This window comes from Prunus persica, chromosome G6 (assembly GCF_000346465.2).
Source record: "Prunus persica cultivar Lovell chromosome G6, Prunus_persica_NCBIv2, whole genome shotgun sequence".
Lineage (NCBI taxonomy): Eukaryota > Viridiplantae > Streptophyta > Magnoliopsida > Rosales > Rosaceae > Prunus > Prunus persica.
Genome location: NC_034014.1, coordinates 21,941,975 through 21,960,148, shown reverse-complemented (window position 1 = coordinate 21,960,148; position 18,174 = coordinate 21,941,975). Strand labels below are relative to the sequence as shown.

Genomic DNA, 18,174 nt, shown 5'->3' with positions numbered 1-18,174 from the left:
TCAGTAGCCAATATAAATACCAAATTTTTAAAAAAAAAAATTACCAAAAAATTCAGAATTTTTTTTCTATAAATACCTATCTATATTCTTTACTTCCCATACCAAAATCCATACCAATTCCTCTCCTCATATCTCATGTAAATAATAGTTGCCATTGAGTTGCCATGTCAATGGGTGAGAATGCATCAAAAAATTGTTAAGGCAATCACTATTCAAGTGAATAGTATTTGCCCTTACCTTTTACTATGACACAATTGGGTGTAGTGCTCTAACAAAGCCGCAAAAGCACCTAAGGTGCTCCGGATACATGCCACCAATCCCACGTCGACTGTACGGACACCATACTTGATCGATAGCCCAACCTACCGATCTGCAATCTCGTGTAACCAAAAGGGGATTCGAACCGCCTCTTGTTGTGCCGGTTTCAAGACACGTAGCTCCAATACAGAGCTTGCTTATAAGATTATCCTAAACCCCATGCTTAGCTAACTTAAACATCAAAGTACATTACCACAATTGCCACATATAAGGGCATTCCTATTTCTAAAACTGTCGCATTCAACATTAAAAAGGTAATCAATTCATATATTTTCCTTAGCAATTTTAAACTTCTTGGACTTTATTTTTATTTTTTTTACACGACCACAACCGCCAAAATTTAAATGACGAACATCAAAGTGAAAAATGAGTCAAAGTACAATAACTAAAGATATGATTTCGCCATCTCTCTTTGATTGTCGCTTTTCCTTTGATATAGTTTATTTTACTGCTTTACTCCTTTCAAATGAAATGTTTAGTCGGCATCTTAAGTGTGTGCGTTTCAAAATCATATAGAAGATATGGATTGGCCATATAGAAATTTCAAGTTTTCTTCTTCCTCTTTTTTCTTTTTTTTGGGGGGTGTGGGAAGGGGTTGGGAAGGAACTCTGGGGAATTGCAAAAGCCAACAAACCTCTATAAATGCATCTCCATTCCACTCTCTCCCTCTCTCTCCCTCTCTCTCCCCAACACCCAAAAATTATATTTCACATAATTTGACACTAAAATTACATTTTGCGAAGTAGCAAACAAATCCCCTACAGCTTCAGAAGTAATTTTATCAACTCCACTTTAGCACGAGACAAAATATCCCTAGGGTGGTGAGACGAAATTCCCTTCCTTAATGATGACCCAGCTTACGCTTCTTTAATAATCTATTCCTTTTGGCCATCTGTTCCCTCCTTTCTTCTTCTTCTATCAATCTAGCCTGCTCTTCGTCCTCCTGCCTTGCGATTCTTGCACTGCAACATCACGAAAATAGACGTTTCGGATCAGTAGAATACAATGTGATGCAGCCCCACGAAGGTGCTTCTCAAATAAGCAAATACCTCAATGGAATCTCAGTCATACCCCAAAATGGGAAACATTGGGCATAATAATACAATAACATGATATTAAGTGGGGCAAGCTGGCTGCTTACCTCCGTTTTTCCTCCCTCATAATATCCTCAAAGTTAGCCTCCATGTCACTACAATCATCATCGCCAGCAAACTTGTCTGGATTATATCTGCAGACATTTCATATAGATGTTTAGAAATATTTATAAAATGCATTAAGGTAAAATTCCTTAACCACAACACAAGACAACATTTCAATCTCTCAATATGGCCAATTGATCTTCACAAAATCAGTCCATACGAAATTCCAACATGTCCCTGAGATACAATACCTTCAAGTGTGTGTGTGTGTGTGTGTGTGTGTGTGTGTCGCATTCAGCAGATTTATCAAATATTTCACCAAAAATGAATTTTGAAATCAACTTCGGAAACTATTTCAAAGTTAACAGAGGAAGAAAGATAATAACAAAATTACTCACTTAAACATATTCCTGATCATACTCCTATAATCCACCTCGTCATCGTACTCATCATCAGGGTGCCGTCTCAAAGGCTTTCTTTTGGGACGATGCTCTTGTGAAATAGGACGTGAGGAGATTTGCCTTTGCATTTGAGGCTTGTTTATCTGCCAAAATCCATGAATTAGAGAAGTAGGTCTCCAAAAAACTGATCATGCAAAGTAAAGCATACATGTAGGCACATGATGGGCTTTAAACCTGAGGTTTTGTCAATCCTGCTGACTGTCTCGGTAACACTTTGGGCTCATTAGGTTCTCGTACTTCCTTTCTTTGTTGCAAGTGCTGCTTTGGAATAGATGACTGCAACTTTGACGGGAGTGGTTTGTGCACACCAGAGAAGGAATTCTTCACACCTGGTGCAGAAGCCTTCCTCTCAGCAGTAGAAGCGGGCATCTTTGAACCTTTTGGCCCTAAAGGCCGGCTGGGCCCATTTCCATTGTTGCTACCAAACTGTTTTCTAGAGTCCACTGATGTAGAATCAGGTCTTCGGCTGGCAGAACTTAACTTATTGGGCCCTCCTTTAGAATGCACCTGTCCGTTCATAGATACCGGCCTCCTTTCATCACGACCTCCATGAGCATGTCCATTCATTGATACCGGTCTCCTTTCATCCCGACCTCCATTAGAAGGTCCATTCATAGATACCGGTCTCCTTTCATCGCGACCTCCATGAGAATGTCCATTCATAGATGCCGGTTTTCTTTCATCGCGACCTCCATGAGCATGTCTACCATTATTTGCCATAGGTAGTTTGCTTTTCGGTGCCATTTGACTAGACCGCACCTCTTTAAAATCAGCAAAAAACCTGTATAAGTTCCTCAATGAAAATAGAATGTTTAAAGCCCCATAGATAAAGAGCCAGATAAGAAGTAGCAGATAGCAACACACCTGAATTTGGAACAGAGACACTTCGAGGAGGACGATCGTTTGCAGAAGCTGGAAGCTCTACATCGTCAGATAATAAAAAGGAGTAATCTCGTGTATCCTTAAGCTTTTGGACTTTATTTTTAGCCTGCACATTCCACAAATGCCATTAAGAGATAATAAGACAACAAGGAGACTAATTCAGACTTTATGCGCCGACTAAAAACAATTTGCTCCAAATACCTCATTAATGACTCTGGGTTTCTGGTTATATGCTACAGGTTTCGATCCAGCAGAGGTTGATCCAGAGCTCTTCTTGCTCTGTAGAAACAAATGAGATCATCAAAATAAAATTTATGCCTCATGACACAGCAATTCACAAGGCCAAAACTACATTACATAATCAATTTGTGATCAGGACAGCATAACTGCCCATTATATGGTAAACCAAAACCATGAAGAAGCATGTTCATGACTAGAGAAAAAGATCAAATGTGAGAAAGTAATGTAATAAGCTATACCACAAGAGAGAGTTATTATACATACAGAATGGAGGGAGCTCGAAACCCTAGATGCCAGATGCTGGGTTTCTAATAGTGACTTGCTTTCTTGAATCACTCTCTCAGAGATAATCGGTTGAGATGGGCCAAAGAAAGATCCATAACTGCAGAAGCAGAGAAACAGATTTTCAAACAATTTTATAACTACACCTTACCACTCTGATGTCCACATGAAAAATACGAAATAAATCACATCTGTGAGATAATCCCATCACTGAAGAAGAAAACATGGCACTGACAAATCATGGCTCAATTTGGTGTAAGTGCTAGCTCTCAAAACATTTCATGAGAAGATACAAGCTGGTAATGAACTTAAAAACACATGACTATCTCAACCTCGTGACAGTTCCAGGAGTAAAACGAAATTGGAAGGAAGTGAAACACTTTGGAATATTTTTCCCATTGTGTCTACTCAATTACTTTCAAGGTGGTGGTGATATCCCTGGGAGAAAAATTAGCCTGTCCCAGAAATTGAAACTACATAACGTGTATCACTCTATCATAACAGGTCCCAGTACGTAGTACTATCATGTAGCCAATCAGCAAATTAAGCAACTATTTGGTTGCATCAGTTGCTTGCCTCCCTCAAGTTTCAGATGACAACGCCAAATATTGTTCATCAAACAGTCATACAGGTACCTTAAAACAATGTCACCATTGTCCTCACAATAATGACAATACATTCAACAAAAGAAACAGCAATGAGTTATAACCCTCTAAAGGAGCATTGAAACTAGTACTAGCAGTGAACAGAACCACCTTCGTTGTGGTTCTAAGGAAGTATGCGTTCTTTCACATATAAAACTGGTGGTTATAAAGTAGTCACTCACTTATCATAGGGGAGCTTCTTCTTTTTATCACTGGAGTTGGCCAAAGAAGAACCGCCTTCCTTCTTCATCTGCTTTCGAAATTGTTCTTTCAACCGTTGTCTCAACTCAAGGTATTCCAATGCTTCCTTGGTAGGCTTTGGATCTTCTTCTTCCGCTTCCTCTTCATACTCTTCGCCATCCTCCTCTTCCTCATATCCCTCGCCTTCGTCCTCATAATCATCATATTCTTCGACTGATTGACCATATTCCTATACCAAAACAACCACCAGAAACGGTCAAACTAATTCTTTTCTAGGAAAAAAAAAAATTAGAGCATCAATGTCAATAATTAACATATAGATAATACAGAGATAGAAGTACACTGAAAATTTGCTTACATCTCTATCGTATCCCCGCATTTCTATTTCAAAATGAACAATTACGAATACTGGGTACCTGAAAATCACAAAAAGCCCAAATCTTTATTATGCTGGACTATAAAACGCGAAAAAATCTGTAATTTCGGTCCAATCAAACAAAAACCCTATAGGCTCTGTTTGGTTCCGTGGATTTGGCATTGTAATTGAACCCTAATTTTGACATTGGCCAATTCAATGCCTAATCCACAGTTCGGATGCTCAAATATCATGCTGATACTATGAAATTAAAATTCCAAATTTCTTTTAGCTGATAACCAGAACCAAACTACTTACCAGAAGTCCTTACAACCGCAACACCGATCGCAGAGGCCTCTCAAAGTGAAGATAATCGCTGGGAAGCCCCAAATGGTACAATTCCGAATCCTCTCTCTTCAAGCCGTAATAATCGAAATTCACGTTCTACGGAGGAAAATGGATATGATGCGATGCGATCAGAATTCTCGAGAGAGAGAATCTGCAAGCCCTAATTGTAAAGCTTTGGGGTTGGGCTTGGGGGTTCGACCGGTTACTGTAAAACGAAGAGTTCCATTATTGTAATATAAAATTTAAATATGATTTCATCAATAAATAAGTAAATATATCTTTCCAATTTTTTTATTTTATTTTAAATTGGAATTTTAAATTCTGTATTGATCTAGTTCCTTCCAAAATATTATTCAATTACACTATTTTGTCCCTTTTTTTTCCTTTGTTTCCTTATCTATTGTAGAGAATACACTTTCAACCGTCTCCCCCTTCGCAAGCCTGTAATATAGTTAAAAACACTTCAGGAATCAAATTAAAAGAAAAGGAAAAACAAACAAATAATTCACACTCTTGAAGAATCATTTAAATCAAAAAAATTTAAATAAAATAAAATAAAATACAAAGCCCAAGTGGCAATTAAACTCACCCCTCCACCTATTTTCCTTTTTTCTTCATTTGGTTTAATATTAAAGCTAAAACACAAAACACAAAAGGATTAAAAATATATATTAATTTTAACAAAAATGTTTTCATAACAATAATATAAGATAATTAACACACATGAGCACGTGCCAAAAGACTAATATACAATGAAGTTACTAAAATGTCAATATGATTTTTACCTTCTTTTCAATACATTTTGATTATCTAACTCTTCATTAGAAGAATTTTGCTTTGACATGACTATATAGTTGTCTTTTTTAACCACATCAAATACAAATTCTTTACTCTACATAGTTGACTTGGTCTTGCGATATGTCAATCTAGCATGTAAGTTAGCATACAGTGAATTAAAATTATGCAATTTCAAAACTCAAACTTTTTAAATTAAATTGAAAGGAATGAAACCCCTATTAATTCAATATTCAAATTCAACATAAGATCTAGGGGTGGGCACTCAAACCGGCGAACCGGAAATCCGAGCCGAACCGTACCGAACCAAATCGAAAAAAAATTGAGTTGACCAAAAAGTCAAAAACCGGTCAAAAACCGAACCGGACCGGTTTGGACCGGTTCCGGATCCGGTTCCATGTCTTCAAAAACCAAACCAGGCCGAACCGAACCGGTGAAACTAAAAAAATATATAATTTCAATATATATTTATATTTAATGCTATATTTTTAATTTCACTAAAAAAAACCTAATATTTATCCAAGTTCAATGTCAAAATATCTCTCTTTTCTTACTTTAATATTTATTTTTTATATGAAATTGAGTAATTTGTTAATTTTCAAGTAAAAAAATAATATTTCAGTTGAGAATTGTATTAAAAAATAATTTAAAAAAATAATTTTTATAATCCGGTTCAAAACCGAACCGGAACCGGAACCGGACCGAAATCGGTTCAAACCAAACCGGACAGTTTTTGAAATTTTTTTTATTAAAATCGAACCGAACCAAACCGAATGAATAGTACCGGATCGGTTCTAATTTTGAGGCAAAAACCGGTCCAAACCGAACCGTGCCCACCCCTAATAAGATCAATAAAAAAGAAAATATCCGGACAATTCCTTTAAAATAATATATGATTGCATTCATAATTTAGCTAAAAAGATCATTAGCCACAAAGGGCTAATACAAACTAGCCACAAAAGGGCCATTACAATAACGAAGCGGTCTAATATCAAAATTAAGACAATATGGTGTGTCTCCACTAACGATCAGGCAGGATCGAAGAAACTCTGGCATAGGCATCCCAACTAAGATTAGAAACTTAGAAAAATAAAAAAGAAATAAAACTTGAAAAAACCAAGTCATAACAATACAAATAAAACTCTCACAAAGAAAAGATGAAAAGCTCTCACAAAAGAGAGATGAAAAACTCTCACAAAAGAATAGGTGCAAACTGAGCCGCAGCAGCTTATAATGGTTGGATGAAAATCATAACAAAACTAAGATAAATAGGGAAAACCTTTTATCTCTGAAAATAGGGGAAGAGGTGAAAGGGGGAAGAGAAGAGGGGAGGGGGGGAAGGGGGGGCTTCCTCCCCCGTCAAAGTGAAAAAGGCTCTAGGAGTGTTTTTTTATCCGGACAATTCCTTATCAAATAAATTATGAAAGACTAAAATCTACTTTTCTCAGAAACCCACACAGCATCTAGGCCCAACTATAGGTAGCCCTAACTGAGCCCAAATGCAAAAAATAAAATATCTTCAAAAATTCATATTTTCCCTATTTACCCTAGCGGCCCAGCCTCACCTGATGTTCTCCTTCTCTGCTTCTTCAGTTCTTCAATTTATTCTTCGGTTCCATGTAGGTCTCTACTTCTTCCTTCTTCGCTTGTTCTTATTTTTCCAGTTCTTCGCTATGTTGAATTCTGAAATAGAAGACCAAGTTTTCAACTTGTTCAAGGATTTCATGGCCAGGTAGTCTTTACCTCTGTCTCTGTGTGTGTGTTTTGAGCTTTACTAGCATAAATTCACTTGCTATGAACACGGTGGTGTTTTGTACTTCTTTTTTTTCATTTGGGTAATCTCTTTAACTTCATCGTTGTGGCAGGGTGGCCAAGTTTGATGATTTAGTGAATCTGGGAAGCATATTACTCACTGGCTTTCAGCAGGGGCTGGGTAAGTGGTCTGGGTTGTTATCTGCACTAAGTTACAATTATTTCCCATGTTCCTCAGTTATATTCTTCTTTTCTAGAGTTTCTTAGGCGGCCTCCGGTAGAGAAGACATCTGAGTTGGTTAAAAACATAATCCGAGCTAATGAAACACAGAGAGTTAAGTCATATATTGAAGCTGGATGCATCAACAGTGACGATGGCGTGCAAAATACAAACAAGTGTAAGTGCAATTGCTTTCTGTCTTTGGATTCTTGGTTAGATAATTTAGGCCCTCTCAGGCCCATATCACCTTTATTATCAACTAAGTTGTATGATTTTTGAAATTTATACTGAGTTCTATTTTAAAGCTGTTCTTTATAAAATTTACTTGAAATAATTGGAATGAGTTTTAATCTTTTCTTTATCTTCATTTGATCTTCATTTTCCTTGAGTTTTTTGGCCATCTGTTACATGTCACCGTTTGTACTTTTGCTCCCTTTTCCAACTGTAGTGTCATTCTGTAATGATTTCCTTTGGGGCACTTGTTTCCTATAGCTGTCTGATATTTGTATTGTTCGTAATATTGGGTATATCTGATGATTGCCTTGTTGTTGTTGCTCTTGGGACTGAATTTGCACGTATTATCCTCTCTTTTTTCCTTTCCTTTGTTTTCTGATATTTTACTGTTCTGAACGTGATGTATTTTTTTTTATACATGGGGAATTTTGCGTATAGAAGTGCATGCATGCCAACTTGGACTCCGTGACCATTTAAGCAAAGGTAACATCTCTTTTCAAAGTTGTAATTATTTGTTTCTTCAATCATATATGACAAAGTAATATTGTCAAAATGGCAAGTGAAGTGGTTATGCCTTTACTTCGATAAGCTACTTAATCTGTTTGTATTATTAGTTATTTCTTATCTGGTGTGTTTGATAGTTGTTGCAATGCTGATACTTTGTTTATGTAACACTTCATGTGCTTCTGAGATTTAATTTAAACATGTAATGAGTGTTGCAGGCAAAAGCGTACTTAATGAACTTGAATGCCTCGTGGAGGATGTAAATGGTGCAATGGAAAATTTGTCCCCTTTCCAGGACGACAGTTTTGCTGACAGGCTGAATGAAGAAGCAAGTACTGATGACAAGGTAGTCTTCTTTCCTCTTTTTTCGTCATTTTTGTTTGGTCCTTCCCCCCTCACACCCCCTGAGTTCAGTAGTTATTGTAACCATATAAGTACAGACACAATCACACTTGTATCTAGCACTAATTGGAATATAAGTTAATCGGATAAAATGCTTGGATTTGATTAAAGTTTAGTTGAAACATGAATGCCTCTCTGTAGCTTCAGAATGTAGGGAGTTGTCCTGTTTTTGTTTATTATTTTATTAGATTGGAAAGTGGTTATTTTAAATTTTCGGCAATCTTTACTGCTATTGAGCAGCTGTTATGTGGTATCTCTCGTAGTCTAGAGATTATTTTTAGGTTTCTTCTATAGTTTTGTTATAGAAGTGGACTCCTTATTCACTAATTTTGAACTTTTTTGTTTCTAATTAGTGAAAGTTTTGTTCCCCATAAAAAAAGTTGAAACATGCATGGTTCCACCCCAATATATGACTAGTTTGGCATCATATCTCTTTATATGGTGCATTATATTGGTAACCTCAGAGTGTATGTACATCCCTACAAGCTGCTTGGCTGCATGACGAGCCTGCCTGTTGAAAATCTCCTTGCCCTGGTATAATCAGCAGAATTTTGGCCGAAGTTTGGTCAGCCATCATTCAAACATCTTCAATAACTACAAAAATTATTTGTACTGTATGCCCATTTATCATATACTTTGCATCCAGAATAATTGTCTTCCTTTCTTTATAGTTTTCTTGAAACGCTTTCCTATCCCAATGTCCTTTCATTTTCTGATCAAGTTTGAAGTGTTTGTAAAATAGGAAAAAGAGATTAGATTAGAAGTTGTGAATGCAATATTTCTGTCTCCTTAAAATGTTGAAAATTAAGAAAGGGGCAAAATTATTTGGGATAGAGGGAGTTATATATTTTCAGTTCTAAGATGTTTGGCTGAACTTTGTAGTTCATAACTAGTTCAAAATTGTATATTTCTCCGAAAAATTCTTACACCAATTCTTAATTCTGATTTCTTGTGGTTGATGATAATATTTAAAACCCCAGACAACTGACACCTAACTTCTTCATAGGAGGAAATTGCTTCATCCCGTCCCAAAAGAAATGAAGTTACCGATTATGCTGAGTGTATGGGGATCATTTACAGTATGGTCAAGCAAGACTACATGATGCAGGTATTAAAGCTTTCTGTCTCCTTTCCTATCATTTTGAACACTTTGGTGTAAACTTTAGAAAATCCTATGTCAAAACGTGTTGCAGGAAAGGGTTGTTTCTGCTCTGAATGCTAAGTCATCTTCAGGAGAGTTAGAGAGCTACTGCCTGATGTGGTCTTTGCGTCCCTTCATAAATAGCGAAGTTATGGATCATGCTTGGAAACTTATTCCCTGAAGTGTCAATGTTTGTTTACTGTTAGATTGGTAATTTAAATTAAACTAATGGTCATAAGACAATTCATTTGACGACATAATTGTTGGTTGTTTGTCTGAGTATTTTAGTCCATCTTATGATTTATTTATTTTCGAAAAACCATGTCACAATTGATTATCAGCAGTGGTAATTGACATCTATGAAATTTGACACAAGGTCAACGTAAGTACAACCCATCAACCATATATCCCGAAACCCATTTGACAAAATTGGATGATATTCTTAAATCTCTGTCCAGTCTCAGCAGTGGGGACCAGCTGCAAGTATCTCCTCAGTCAGCTTGTTGTCCTCGCCAATCTGGTAATTTGTGAAGGTCTCAAAGTTGTTCTTGAACAGGCCAGCCAACTTCATCAGTGTCTCATTGTATGCATTCTTGTCTGACCACTGGAACACCAAAATTAAAATAAAATACCAAATCACATTAGAAAGGCTGAGAAAAAGAAAAACTAAGCAGATAGATATAGTACAGAGAAAGCCCGACTTACAGTGTTCACAGGATCAAGTATTTCTGAGGGCACTTCCTCAACCTCACTAGGAATCTCAAGTCCAAACACTTTGGTCTTCTTATACTCTGTCTTCAAGAGGCTGCCGGAGTGGATGGCATCAATGATTTTCCTTGTGTAGGCTAGCTTGATGCGGCTTCCGGATCCATAGCTGCAAGAGAGAAACATAATTTGGTTCAGATTTTCTTGCAAAATAAAAAAATGGATAAACGTTTTTAGGGTTCTAATGTTATGAACTTATGATGATGTTTTGAATTTTCATACCTTCCACCAGACCAGCCAGTGTTCACCAGCCATCCAGTTGCACCATGCGTCTGCATCTTCTCAGCCAACATTGCTGCATACTTGGTAGGATGCAGCATTAGAAATGCTGCACCAAAGCAGGCTGAGAATGTTGCCGTTGGCTCCTTGATACCATCTTCAGTTCCAGCAACCTGAACATTTTCAATGGTGGGTTCAGTCAAAGATGTAAGACAAGCTCAATATTTTGATTTGCTAACCAATTCATAAGCAGATGGGAAAGTACTCTTCTATTTCTCATCCCGTGTGAAAAGATATGGAAAATGATTTCGTTTCAAATCCTTACTTTCCCATCTAATCCTTTATGGGATCCAAACGGGACCTAATAGTGGAATATTTACCAGGGCAGTGTAGCCACTGATGAAGTGGTACATGGTCTGTGCCAGGTTCAGCTTGCTCACAGGTGGGAGCACACCAAATGCATCACATGCCAGAAGAATGACATTCTTAGGGTGGGGGCCAACACATGGGATCAGTGCGTTGGGGATGAATTCGATGGGGTAGGCTGCACGAGTGTTCTCTGCAACCACAACCAAAAATAATATTTTGCTTGAGTGAAGTTAGCATATATAAGTTTATAAGTTCATCTTTTCTCTGTTTTCTTCTTCCCTCTGATATTTACCTGTAACAGATTTGTCTGCATAGTTCACCAGTCGGGTATAATCATCGAACACAACATTTTCCAGCACTGGCAATAAGGATCAAATCAAATTCAATCATTTTTGTGGTGGCGTGGCATTGGTTGGAAAAAAATTGATTGAAAAATCACAAGAAATGGAAATGATATATTACCAGCGCCAAACTTGATGGCGTTCCAAATGTCAGGCTCCTTCTCCCTGGAAAGGTCAATGCACTTGGCATAGCAACCACCTTCGATGTTCGACACACCTTTGTCGCTCCAGCAGTGCTCATCATCTCCGATCAAGTACCTGTTGTGATCAGTGGAAAGGGTTGTCTTACCGGTACCTAATCATAAAAAAGGAAAAACGCGAATGAGCATTTGATCAGAACCTAACTAGCCTCTCCGCACACGCGCTCTATGATGATGAGTCGATAGTATTTACCTGACAAACCAAAGAAGAGGGCAACATCTCCACTCTTCCCCATATTGCAGCCAGAGTGGAGGGAGAGGATTTGGCGCTTGGGCATGAGATAATGCATGACACTGAAGAGGCCCTTCTTCATTTCACCGGCATACATGGTTCCAAGAATGACCATCTCCTTCCTAGCAATATGGAGATCAACGCTAGTAGAGGATGTCATGTAGTGTGTGTAACGGTTGCAGGGGAACTTGCCAGCATTGTAGATAGTGAAGTCCGGAGTGCCGAAATTCTCCAGCTCTTCTTCAGTGGGTCGGATGCACCTGAGTGAACATCGACGTTGTAGTCTTATTGGAATTCAAGGAGGAAAATGCAAATCGGAGGATAATTCAGCCCAGTTCTTAATTATGTTGTACTTACATGTTGTGCATGAACAGTGAGTGGTAAGCCCTAGCAGAGACAATCCTCACTTTAATTTTGTTTTCTGAATCCCAGTTCAGAAATTGGTCATTCACAAAGATCTGTAAATCAAACATTCAAGACCATTATTATTATTCTACAGCCATAACTATATATGGAAATTTAATGAAATGAGATGAAAAAAATTACCTTGTCTAAACAATTTAAGTAATCTACAGCTCTTTCCCTGTTAATCATGAACGTGTGCTCGTCCATTTCGATGTTGGGGGAACCCCTACAGGTGAAAGACAATACCAACGTCAATAATCAAATATTGACATCATTTATTTCAGAAAAAATATATAAGTAAAAAAAAATTGAAAATGAGGCACTTACTTTCCCCACCAAAGATCATCCTGAGTAGTAGCGTCCTTGACAACACGCTTATCTCTTGGAGACCGACCAGTCTTGGCTCCCGATCGAGTTGCTAATGCGCCGGTGGACGTGATGAACGACCCCTTCTCGTACTTGACAGCATGCTCATACAGCTCTGCGCCACATACAATCCATACTTCAATTCCCCCACGCTTTTTATTTTTTGCCAAAAAACATATCCAAAGTTCCAACAAACAATGATGCAAAATGTTTAGTATTACGGGTTTCGCTAAGGTCAGTGGTCTACATGCAGATCATTGATCGAATATGTGTCTCACGATTACTAACTATTAGACATTATAGGCGACTGACCGTAACACAGCTCTTAGTATTACTACAGACAGAAGAAAAGGTTTTACCAGCAGGAGTAAGGTTGTAGAGGACGTTGGTGAACTTTAAGGCGCTGTCACTGACGCAAATAGTGGGGGTGAAATGTGACACTTTATCAACATCGTTCTGGTCATACTTCTTAGCCTGAACGACCTTAATTTGATCCATTTTCTCTAGTCAGTATTTGAAGCCAAAACTAATATGTATAAAAATAAATAAAAATGAACCAACCTCGGGTGTCTGTGTCTGTGGTTGGGTCTCAGTCTCACCGAAAGCCATTTTCTTGGTGGGTATCTTAAAATGAAGAGCACAAAGAGCAGCAAAAGATAGTTTTTGGTTTGACAGGGCGTTCAATCTCCTTTTATTTCCATTTTTTTTATTCGAGAGATTGAACGTACGATTAATTAAGCTGGGAAATTTGTGCGTATTGTCTTTCACCTTTTATAGTGGCTCATGCATGCGAAATTATGGTCAAAGATTAAATTGAGGTAAAAAATGAAATGGATAAAATATGTGGAGAAGGTGAATTGCATGGTGTCTTGAATGACACGTGAAGAGAGTTCCATTGCTCTTGGATCATGGCACCCCAAATTTAGTTTTCTAATAATAGCCTAAGATTAAACTCAATGCCAGATAATTGCTCTCATCTTCTTCATCCTAAAATTCTTCTTTGATTTATTCTTGGCCTCTCGCAGCTATACTATTTCTTTATAAAAAAGTTCTAAAAACCGAGTATAGCCATCCGCTATACTATTTTTTAAAAAAAAATTGGAAAAAATCGTGTATAGCAGCGCGGTTATACTATTTTTTATCAAAAAAAAATTAGAAAACCTCGTATAGCCAACTGGCTATACCATTTTTTTATAAAAAACTTTAGTATAGCCTCGTGCCTATACGCTTAATAAAAATAATTATAAAAAAGGACTCTCCTAGTTGCATTAGTTTATACTTTATAGATATTAATTTGGTATAGCCGCGTGGCTATACTAATAAAATATGTACATGCTTTATTAGGCAAAATTTTGTCAAATTACAACTTAAAAGGTCAGCCATTATATAATATTTTAATATTATTTATTTAAATTTTTTAATACATATTATTTGTATTCAATAATATGTGACAATTATGTGTATAATACGTGAATTTTGTGTATATTTGTAAAGACCCAAACCTAAAATTCACATGTAATTAGTAATTTATTATGCGGAAAGACAATTTTGCCCTTTGACTCACTTATGAACTCAACCTTGACTTTTTGACCGAAAAGGAATTTGATAATTCCACATACACCGTTGTGTAGAGCACGACGATACGAGTTCATAGACACGAAGTAAGCTCGAATCGGAGTTGTAACGAAGAAAATACGATTAAAAGATCACGAAGGGCAACATAGTAAATAGGAAAATCAGAATTTTTATAAAAACCTCAGCTTCTCTTTTTTTTTTCTCTCTCTCTCTCTCTCTCTCTCTCTCTCTCTCCCCGAGCCCTCCTCCCTCTCTGTTTTCTTTCTCTCCCTCCCGTCGCCCTCCACTTGTTAGAGCCACCACCACCGGCCATCCAAAGCAGCAAGACCAGAGCCAAAACGACCGGCGTCGCGCCGCCATCAACCCCAGCCCGTCCGCCGCCCCTGCTGCTGTCTGGAGCCGCCGGAAACTGCTGGAAAACGCAGCAGTTTTGGCAGATTTTCCAACCTCAGTTTCTCCCTCATCCGGCCACCAAATCAGTCGTGTGAGGTATCGATTTCTAGCTATTTTTCATGTTCTAACTGCTGGTTGGCTGGGTTTCGATCAATTTTTGCTGTAGATCACTCGATTTTCAAATTGAAATTCGGCCGACTTTCGGCCTCCGTGTTCGGCCATTTCCGGCCACTTTTTGGGGTAGGTCCAAGAACAAAAGTGACTCCAAATGGGGTGTTTTACCTAGGATAGGAGTTTGGAGTCCTGGTTCCGAGATTTTTCGACCACCCGAAATCGCTTAAGACACCCAAATCTGCCCGCGCGTGCTGGGGCTCGTGGCGCGAGGGTGGTGAAGTAATTTTGTACAGTTTTGTGACCCTTAGGTCGTCACGAGCGCATAGGAATTCACGGATCTCAATTTGGATACCGTTTGAGCCTTGAACGGATTTTCCATATTGTGCGATTACCGGGTTCCATACTGTTGAGCCGTTGGATCGTAATCAATTTTAGATATGTTGTTCCAGATAATGTTAGAAACGTGTAGGATTCGACGGATTGCGAATCGGAGTCCCGGATACTCCGAAATCGCGAACCCTAGGGCTAGGGTTTAGAAATTATGCGATTTCACGATCGTGATTAATCCGACCGTCCGATTGACACCAATACCCTCGGGACATGTGTCCTAAATATATTGGACCTTCTAGCGGCATCCGGATCATATTGTACCCGTGGGGTCCCGGATTGACTCTTTGGACTTTAGCGCTTTTTGAGTCCCAAGATATCGCTAAACTATCCCACGTGGAAGGAGAGCTGTTATGGGCATAGGGATCACTTTAAATTGACGCACGTACTTTTAGGAGCCGGGGGTAGGGTTTTAAATTTAATACTATATTGTATTAATAGAATATTATGGTCATTGAATCAGGCACCCGGGCACCAGTTGACCCGCAGGAGGGACCTTCCAGAGGTCCAGCTAACTCGGACTATCAGTGAGTGGACTCTTTGTTTTTATAAATAAATTTAATCAGTTCAGTTTCAGTTAAGTAGTTCAGTTTCAGTTATAAGCTGTTTTATGCTGTTAAATATTTTATGTTACATGCCGCCGAGTGAAGTTTCCTTTTAAGAATATAGGAAAAGATATTCTCGTTAATTATCAGATAAATGGCAGCAGAATTTTAAAGGTTACAGAAAATTAATTATTTAACAGATTTTCTTCAGAAACTTTATATTTTCTTAAATCACCTCGTACCCAGTTATGAAATGTTGCCTTCGGATTATATTTGTTGCCTTCGGTTTAATCAGCATGCTTGACAGTTGCCCCATGAGTTCCTTGGTACTCGAACTCGTGTGGAGCGAGTAATGCGGATAAAGGTGGACTACGGTTCCCTGAATCCTGCGAGCTGCGGCTCAGACTGACCTCGTGTCACTGAGACCTGCGAGTTGCGGCTCAGACTGACCTCGTGTCACTGAGACCTGCGAGTATGCGTCACCCATGGTGATGCAAGGAATTGACGGATCCAAGGAATTGACGGAAATAGGGTACACCTCGGTGATAGTTTTAAAGTGTTTTCAAATGTATAGTTATATACATGCATTGATTTCAGAAATAAAGAAAATAAGCTAGTTTGTATAACTGTTTTTACAGTGGGGTTAGTATGTTCATATGGTATTTTCTAAGCTTTGTTTTTGGGTCCACTCACCCTTCTTGTTGTTTTGCGCCCCCAGGCAGTAGACGTGCACAGGAATCCACCACCGGGCCACTTCCCATCTTCCGCGCCTTTCTTCTGATGTAGGATTTTCTTTTGTAAACAGATTCACTCTTTTGTACATTTAGTAGTCGCTCTGATGTTTTGCCCTAGACTGAGTTTTGAACTGTTGGAATGTATATAAACATATGCTGGCAGTTGGTTGTATATATGTATACTTGTTGGCAGGTGAAAATGTTTTGGTATTGAGCCAATTACAAGGGAAACTCTGCCGGTTTTTCGGTAGAAGTCAACCTTGTTATTTTATCGTGTTTTTGTATAGAAGGGCAAAGAGGTCATTTGTGCCCGACATTTGCCAGGTGTCGGACACGCACAGGGTCTGACTCGGATTCCAAAGCGGAATTTGGATCGGGTCCTGTCAATATTATTGAAGATTTTGTATATAAAAAAATAGGTATATCAAAAAAATTGAAAAAAAAACGATTATAGCCGCGCGACAATACTATTTTTTAAATAAAAGGATGGAAAAATGGAGTATAGCCGCGCGGCGATACGATTTCTTTTGAAAAAAAATTACAAAAACCGAGTATAGCCGCCCAGCTATACTTTTTTTAAAAAAAAGCTTTAGTGTAGCCGCGCGCGTCTATACTATTTAATAAAAAAGTATTATAAAAAAGGACTCTGCTAGTTGCATTAGTTTATACTTTACAGATATTAATTTGGTATAGCCATGCGGCTATACGAATAAAATACGTACATGTTTTATTCGGCAAAATTTTGTCTAATTAAAACTTAAAAGTTTGGCCATTATATAATATTTTAATATAATTCATTCAAAATTTTTAATATATATTATTTGTATTCAATAATATGTGATAATTATGTGTATAATACGTGAATTATGAGTGTATTATGGAAGATTTTGTAAAAAATAGGTGTAGTAAAAAAATGGAAAAATCGGGTATTGCCGCACGGCTATGCTATTTCTTTTTTAAACAAACTGGAAAAAAAAACACGTATGGCCACACGGTTGTACTATTTCTTCAAGAAAAATTCTAAAAAACCGTGTATAGCCGATCGGCTATACTATTTCGTTTGAAAAATTGAAAAAATTTTGTGCATAGCCAGTCGATTATACTCTTTCGTTTTAAAAATTGAAAATTTTCGTGTATAGCCGGCCGGCTATACTATTTCTTTTTAAAAAGTTGAAAAAATCGCGTATCGCCGTGCGGCTACTACGCTCGGCTATACTTTTTAAATACATTTTGTTTAAATAGGGCGATTCCATTTAATACAAAAATTAATAAAATAAAAAAGGGCCCTCCTAGTTTGTCCCTTATAAATTTAAATTTGTTAGTTTCAACATATCCAAAGTAGATATTAATCTTCCACTATATGATATTTTAATATAATTTTTATAACATATGTTATTCTTATTCAATAATATGTGAGAATTATTTGAAAATAATACGTGTATAAAAGATGACAAATACGTACGTACAAGTACAACACGACTATTGTATGTTTGCTTTTGAAAAAACGTGAGACGTGTATAGAACACGAATGCATTATTAAAAAATACGTACGTACGTATACATATATATGTGTGTGTGTGTGTGTGTGTGTGTGTGTGTGAAAGACTATAG

General features: G+C 37.6%; 3 protein-coding genes across 3 annotated transcripts; 1 reads left to right on the top strand and 2 right to left on the bottom strand.

The window, feature by feature from the left end:
• Positions 830-5,163, bottom strand: LOC18773770 (protein SPT2 homolog). Its single transcript, XM_007207351.2, has 10 exons — positions 4,841-5,163; positions 4,526-4,583; positions 4,149-4,396; positions 3,305-3,422; positions 3,002-3,079; positions 2,783-2,906; positions 2,093-2,679; positions 1,856-2,001; positions 1,460-1,546; positions 830-1,280 (listed from the first exon to the last, which is right to left on the bottom strand). The coding sequence occupies exons 2-10, from the start codon at positions 4,544-4,546 to the stop codon at positions 1,160-1,162; spliced, it is 1,530 nt and encodes a 509-aa protein (XP_007207413.1). The 5' UTR covers positions 4,547-4,583; positions 4,841-5,163; the 3' UTR covers positions 830-1,159.
• LOC18771992 lies at positions 7,226-10,252 on the top strand. Its single transcript, XM_007206793.2, has 7 exons — positions 7,226-7,397; positions 7,531-7,598; positions 7,675-7,815; positions 8,313-8,354; positions 8,594-8,721; positions 9,784-9,885; positions 9,971-10,252. Exons 1-7 carry the CDS (start codon positions 7,234-7,236, stop codon positions 10,097-10,099), a joined length of 774 nt encoding a protein of 257 aa, XP_007206855.2. The 5' UTR covers positions 7,226-7,233; the 3' UTR covers positions 10,100-10,252.
• LOC18771972 (phosphoenolpyruvate carboxykinase (ATP)) lies at positions 10,357-13,388 on the bottom strand. Its single transcript, XM_007204929.2, has 12 exons — positions 13,377-13,388; positions 13,175-13,298; positions 12,777-12,930; positions 12,591-12,675; positions 12,402-12,502; positions 12,006-12,304; positions 11,734-11,907; positions 11,564-11,629; positions 11,283-11,461; positions 10,906-11,075; positions 10,624-10,792; positions 10,357-10,522 (listed from the first exon to the last, which is right to left on the bottom strand). The coding sequence occupies exons 4-12, from the start codon at positions 12,654-12,656 to the stop codon at positions 10,379-10,381; spliced, it is 1,368 nt and encodes a 455-aa protein (XP_007204991.2). The 5' UTR covers positions 12,657-12,675; positions 12,777-12,930; positions 13,175-13,298; positions 13,377-13,388; the 3' UTR covers positions 10,357-10,378.